General features: G+C 44.7%; 1 protein-coding gene across 1 annotated transcript; it reads right to left on the reverse strand.

Annotated features, from left to right (window-relative positions):
• Positions 1–4,435: 4,435 nt before the first annotated feature.
• On the reverse strand, positions 4,436–5,968 carry birc5b (baculoviral IAP repeat containing 5b). The gene is made up of 4 exons (XM_041946602.1): positions 5,843–5,968; positions 5,105–5,214; positions 4,627–4,744; positions 4,436–4,525 (listed from the first exon to the last, which is right to left on the reverse strand). Exons 1-4 carry the CDS (start codon positions 5,966–5,968, stop codon positions 4,436–4,438), a joined length of 444 nt encoding a protein of 147 aa, XP_041802536.1.
• Positions 5,969–6,353: the final 385 nt, after the last annotated feature.

Consider the following 6,353-nt stretch of genomic DNA (forward strand, 5'->3'; position numbering starts at 1 on the left):
GCTGATGGACAGCTGGGCCAATTTGGGGGGAGAGAGAGAGAAAGAGAGAGAGAGAGAGGAGAGTAAGGGCATGAGAGAGAGAGAGAGAGGGATGAGAGAGGGAAAGGGAAAGGGGAATTAGTGTGTTGGGGGAAAGAGGAGAAGAGGAAAGAGAAGGAGAGGGCAGGAAAGGTGACGGAGGTCCTTGCTCCTCATTCACAAGTTTGTCCTCCCTGCTCCTGCGTGTCAGCCTTGGCACAGGAATGACACATTGCTTTACACACAGACAGACATTTGGCCTGTGAGAAAGTTCTGGCAGAGTTAGCTGGCGCACACCCTCTTTGTGTCTTTGCTGTTTTGTCACGACAGAAAACGGTGGGGGGCAGGGTATGTGGATTATCCTCCTGAGTCCAGAAACATGAGTGGGTGGATATGGAAATAATCCACGTAAATTAACTTTGGATACAAGATTACAAAACACAGAGATGCAGCACAGTCTCGGAAGACTGGGGCATGATGGCGGAGAGATAATTTGACAGTTACATGGAACAATTTTACGAGGATATAGAAAAGACATCCATGTTTATTATCTTAAAAAAAAATTTAGGTTTAGAATTTGGTCCAATAATAAACCTAATAAATTCAATATAGTTCATTGAAGCAAAGATTTATCATGTTAAAATGATAAAAAAAAATTAATCCTGATTTAACACTACTTTCAGTGGAGGCAACAAAGACAGGCTGAGCATATCAAGTGCCTCTTATCTATGATAAGGACATGAGGGTCTCTCAATGGGAGGGGAACGCATGCTCTGTGATGCCATCTTGGCCGCGCCGGCCGGCAGCGGAGCGCGACCTGTAGCTACGTCCCCTGGGGGAGGGAGGTCATGTCAGATGTCAGCCCACGGAGAGTTAACGGTACTGCACTCCAGCTCTTTAGTCCTAAACTTCTGTGGTCTTTTGTGGTTTTCATTTTTCACACATTATGCAGTAGAAGCCATGAACACGAGAGCATGTTATTTTATGGCAACATAAAATGCTAACCTTGAAGTTAAGTCATTTTGGCAGAGGAAGCTGGAATCACTGACAAAAAAAAAAAAAAAAAAAAAAAAACACAAAGAGAAAAAATCAGAACAGAGTTAGCTTGGACTTCTTCCTTCTCGCATATATTCTAGTTTCTGTGTGCAGCACACTTAATCCACTGGCCAAACAAGAGTGGCTCCCACTAAAATGAAAAGGTCCTGATCCATAGGAGCCAGATAGAGGGATAAAGCATTGTGATTAAGATTGTATTAATGGGGCCATAGGAGGCTGGAAGGCTTTAATCAGTGTCTGTGTGCCGGTAATCCCTCTGCCTTTAAGCTGGGGCGAACACAGCGATCCCCCCCTCCTCTTGGGCCACAGCGCGCGCACACACACACACACATCTCTGTGGGGAGCGTGCTATGAGTGCCCAGGTTGAGAGGTGGAGCACCCCGAAAAAGAGACGCCCTAGACTTAGAGGAGCAGCTGGTAGAAGAAAGAGCAAGGAGATGGATGGAGAGAGAGATGTGGGAAAAGACAGAGGACAACAATGAAAGATGGCAAGGCTGGTGTTGTATGGATCGGAGGAGAGGGGGAATTAAAATGATGATTAGGTTGGTCATGGTTAACATGGTGGAAGCAATTAAATCTAAATTAAGAAAACTAACTTTTCCTGACCGCAGTTCTATTACCTCATCTCATCAGACTAGACTATCATTTGTGAACTGAGACATCAATAAAATGAACTCCAACTTCAATGAATAACCAAGGATGGCTCTCTGTGTTAAGATTCAATAAAAACACTGCTGTTCCCTCTGTGAAATGTGCAAGGAAAGTTCAAATAACTTTGTTATAGTCAGAGAAATCATGCAAAAGAAAATGATATCACAGCTTGTTCTGCAGATAACAGAGAAAAATAAGAAAGGAGATGTACATAGGAGGGGAGGGAACAGGGCAGCTCACAGACTCATTACCTACGGGAGTGGATGTAAAAGGTGACATTGTGTGCATGAGGATGAGGGGTGGGCCTTCTCCTCCCAGAGTTCTCTGAGAGTATTAGGGTGTAGGAGTTAAAGAGCTTCTAATGGGATCTGGATGCTGTCGTGTTTACCCTGCCTCCCCCTCCCTGCACGCCCACTGCATTGTGGAAGTTGCTGGGCTTTGGGAGACCACAATGGGCTGAGTGCGGGGACAGATGGAGGTCCCTTTCGAAGAGGGCACAAAACACAGCCAAGGTAGGAGGGCCGTGGTGTCTGAGAGAGCGCAAGCAGCCAGCATACCCTACTGCCAGAGACGTGGGAGAACATTAGAGGTGGAGGAGGGAGAGGAGAAACTGAAAAGGGGTTTTAGATTTTCCCTAATTATAATGCAAGGAAGAGTGTAACTTGGAGTGTCCCTTTGCTCTGGTAATCTGTCTGTAAATTCAGCGTGATCTAGACACATTCACGTGGCTTCAGTTCAGGATCACTGTGCAGCGCAGGCCTCTCAGTCAGCTGCCCGGTGTACTTGCCAAACTTTATAAACATCCCGCTTTGTGTATTCTCGCAAATACTTTTCAGAGTGGAACAAGGCAGCAAAGCTAAAGAGACTTAAAGTGAGAAACATGTGAGATGTTTAAAGCCTTGGTGCTCAGATGTGATATGTCGCTCATTTAGCCTTTGTTTATCAAGGGTTAAACCAGGTCAGGCGAGGGGGTAAACGCTGATGTCATTCATTTAAGGCAGTGTGTGGAGCATCAGGGGAGAGGGTTCAGTGATAGATGCTGATGAGGAGAGAGGAGAAGCATGGGAGGAGGGTAGAGGGAGGTACCGGGCGCAGGAGCAACAGATGGGGCCTGATGGAAAGCTCAGGTTGTAAACTTTCTGTTAGTAACATCTGTCCGTTTCTCCATCTGCTACACTCACTGTTTACAGTTTGTTTAGCAGAAACTCATTAATTAGAAAACTGCAGCGGAGGCCACTGGTGCACCCTTTGTCACAGTGTATTAATTAGATCGGACAAGAGTCTAAGTGCAGGAGTGCAACGCAGATTCCTGTTAGCTTAATGACTTATTTTAAATGCATTTTGATAGGTTAATACTTATAACTGCAATGAAACAGGGTTCGGGGGGGAAGCATATGAAGCCAAGCCCCCACCTCCGCTGTGATCCAATCAAATCAACAGTTTTGCACCATTCCCACAGATAAGCTCATCTATCACATCTGTGCCGCTCAGGGACAGAAGTCACGCCATGCCGTTCTCTTTGTTCATTTTCTGGAGCACACATTAATAAGTGGATTTACACGGGATGTGGGAATAAACCCTGATTAGAGTTACATTAGCAATTACTGTAAACAGGCTCCTTATAATCTGCATACTTATGCAAATACCACACACCTAACGAAATGTCAGACCCAGTATCTCATTGCTACATGTATCTAAAATGAATACTTTTAGCCGTGACAGCAAAATATGAATGAAGGAGGAAATATCTCACAATAGCACCGATTCAAGAGCATTAAGAAACACCCTGAAAAAAATGGAGGCATAACAGTTTCATCGGAAATGTTACATCACCTGTGAGTATTTTACTTTTTGGGCTAAAAATATTCTCCCTTCAATTTGCTCTGCCGTGAGAGGATAAAGGAGAATTAAGCAGCTGATCTGGGCTCAGTGGCCAGCGTGTTACATTAGACATTAATCCAGAACAGTGGAAGGTTGGAGAAGGGATAGCATCTTTTAATCCTGCACTCCATCCAGCCCATCAGACAGAGGGAGAGGACTCACATACACTGAGGCCAACATCCTCTGTTTCTGCCTTATTAAAGACATTTAAAATGTCTTGAAATGCTAAAATAAGAGCAGTGAAGCATTTCAGTGTGACGTTCATGGAGTTTTTACTGCATGAGCACCTTTTCCACAATTTCCATCTTCAGCTGCAGCATCCTTCAGTGCATCCTAAATCTCAGTCCTCCTTGCAAGGTTACTCAAATGTCCTGGCGAGCCCTCTCACTGCACACTGTCCCCCTATATGTAACAGATGTTACTGGGGCAACAGTTGGTATTGAAAGGGAGGGGCTTCAGGCCATCTGTCCAGGGTCAAGGTTTGAAAAGGGGTGGTAGAGATGGTGGCACGTTCAGGAAAATGGTAAGTATTTGGTTGAAAAGAGGGAATATAGCCCACATTGTAATCCTGCTCAATGTGTGCTTTCATTTCAGATCGCCTTTGTGAGGGTTTTCAGTGAGAGATTGGAAACTCCAGAAAGTGTGTCTGTCACAGGAGAAAAATGCAGCTTTAGTGCAAATGCACCATCTAGTGGTTACAGATAATACTACAAACAAAGTGGAATATTCCTCATAACTTTATTGATATTTTAAACTCCAATGACATCAAACTATTGAGTTAAGACTTACTAAACCACTGAGGCAATAAAATCAGGAATTGTGATTTCAGTCATATTGAGTCCAACTGAGATTTAAGGCTCTCAAGCGTTTGGTCTATGTCATCCCGCAAATATGCCATCTTCTTATGACAAACCTTTCTCTAGAAAAGAAAATAGAATGTGAAACAACTCCTGCGTAAGTATACAGGGAAAATAACTCACTTCATTGCACACAGTCTGCACAGATAGTAGGGACACTCACTTGGTAGACCTTTAGCCTCTCCTTTTCCATATGAAAGAATTCAGCCACAGTTAGCTTGGTGAAGTCTTTCTTCATGTTTAAGAAACCACAGTTAGGGGAGCGTTTAATGTGTTCAGACCTGGCCAGAGAGAATGTAATGGGAGATCAGACACATCTGCTACACCTATGTATATCTAGCTCAACCAGAGTAGCCTGCAATCTGCTGCCAAAGCCAAAACACCACACAGCAATAAAAAGATTTTAATTTGGCATCATGCTGATCGAGATTAAAGAGCCGGTGTGTAGGATTTAGTGACATCTAGTGGTGAGGTCTGCAATCAACTGACATTCTATGTTGAGGTATCATGCATTAAGATTTCTCTTGTAATGGCTAAGTTTGGAATAATACAAATTCAAATTCATATCAAAATTCATATCTGAAGCTACTGCACCCTCTGACACTATAATATTCAGAAAAGGTAAGAGTTGTTTTTCTTACCAGGGATCGTCATCCGGCTCCCATCCCTCAAGCTCGATCAGACAGAAGAAGCAGCAGGCGACATCAGGCTCATTCTGACTGGGGCAGTGAACAAACCCAGCCTTGGCCATCTGCAATGACAAACAAAACCGATGCCTTCATGTCTGTAGCGCTTTGCGGCTACTGTAAAGTAAAAACAAAGCTGACAACACAGCGACAAAGATGACAAGTGCCATTCAAGAACAATTGACCAAAGCTGCTGGAGGATGAGTGTCGGTGAGACTGACACCAGTGGAGGGCCTCCTTTTGGCTCGGGGGCGGTGGTTAAGAGCTGGTAACATGGCATAATATGTTGCTCATCAAGTGAGGTGTCAGCAGCCCATCCATCATGACAAGACCAGGGTGGGCAAAGGGTCTGAGCACTGGACACCCCATGCAGTGAAACTGAATCTGGCACCTGCTTAACCACATCACAAGTTGTCACAGCCTTGGATATCAGGCTGTGGTATGAAATCGCTGTGCAAACGAGGCCGGGGCATACCAGTAAATATTTTCACCAGCTCTCAGTCATGTATTTTGTAGGTTATTGTAAATCAAAGCATAAGAGCTGTATGACACATCCCACACATGTGACCAGTCTGACCTCCTGCTGGCCCTGCCCCACCTATAAAGCTGTTAGTGCCTTTGTTGCAGACAAATCCCCCTCTTGTGTTTTGAAGACTTGACGGGCCTTCTGCTGCAGCACAGCAGCCTTCTTACCTTCTCAGGTGTGCAGTTGCAGTCCTCTCTAAACGGCCAGTCTGCAAAGCTTTGTTTGCGTGACTCCTGACTGTACATTTTGTCATACGAGAAAAACTTTGTCGTCAATGCATCTATGCTGTCCATAGCATCAGCAAAAACAGGCTCAACCTGAGTTCACTGTGTGGCTGTTGGTGTGTTGACGGCTCTTGCACACCTCCACAAGTGTTTTCAGTTTTGGCTGATTAACCTGTGCTCAGGATCAAGGTGGGCGGAGCGATGGCGGGCTGTTTGGTATGTTCTACATGTGTGACACCTGCAAGTCAGTTTTCCTCAGTGCTGCATTAGACTTGCATGTTTTTCATGTGGCAAAGACACATCTGTACATCCAGTACAAAGCGATGTTCCCTTCTCACCCGTCCAGAAGCTGCTGTGCTCTCTTCATCATTCACAATGCAGCTTCAAACACAGTTCAGAGCCACTCAAATTTAGTTAGTTATGAGTTTCCTTCAGAGTTTTGTTTCTGTCCTGA

This window comes from Chelmon rostratus, chromosome 10 (genome assembly GCF_017976325.1).
Source record: "Chelmon rostratus isolate fCheRos1 chromosome 10, fCheRos1.pri, whole genome shotgun sequence".
Lineage (NCBI taxonomy): Eukaryota > Metazoa > Chordata > Actinopteri > Chaetodontiformes > Chaetodontidae > Chelmon > Chelmon rostratus.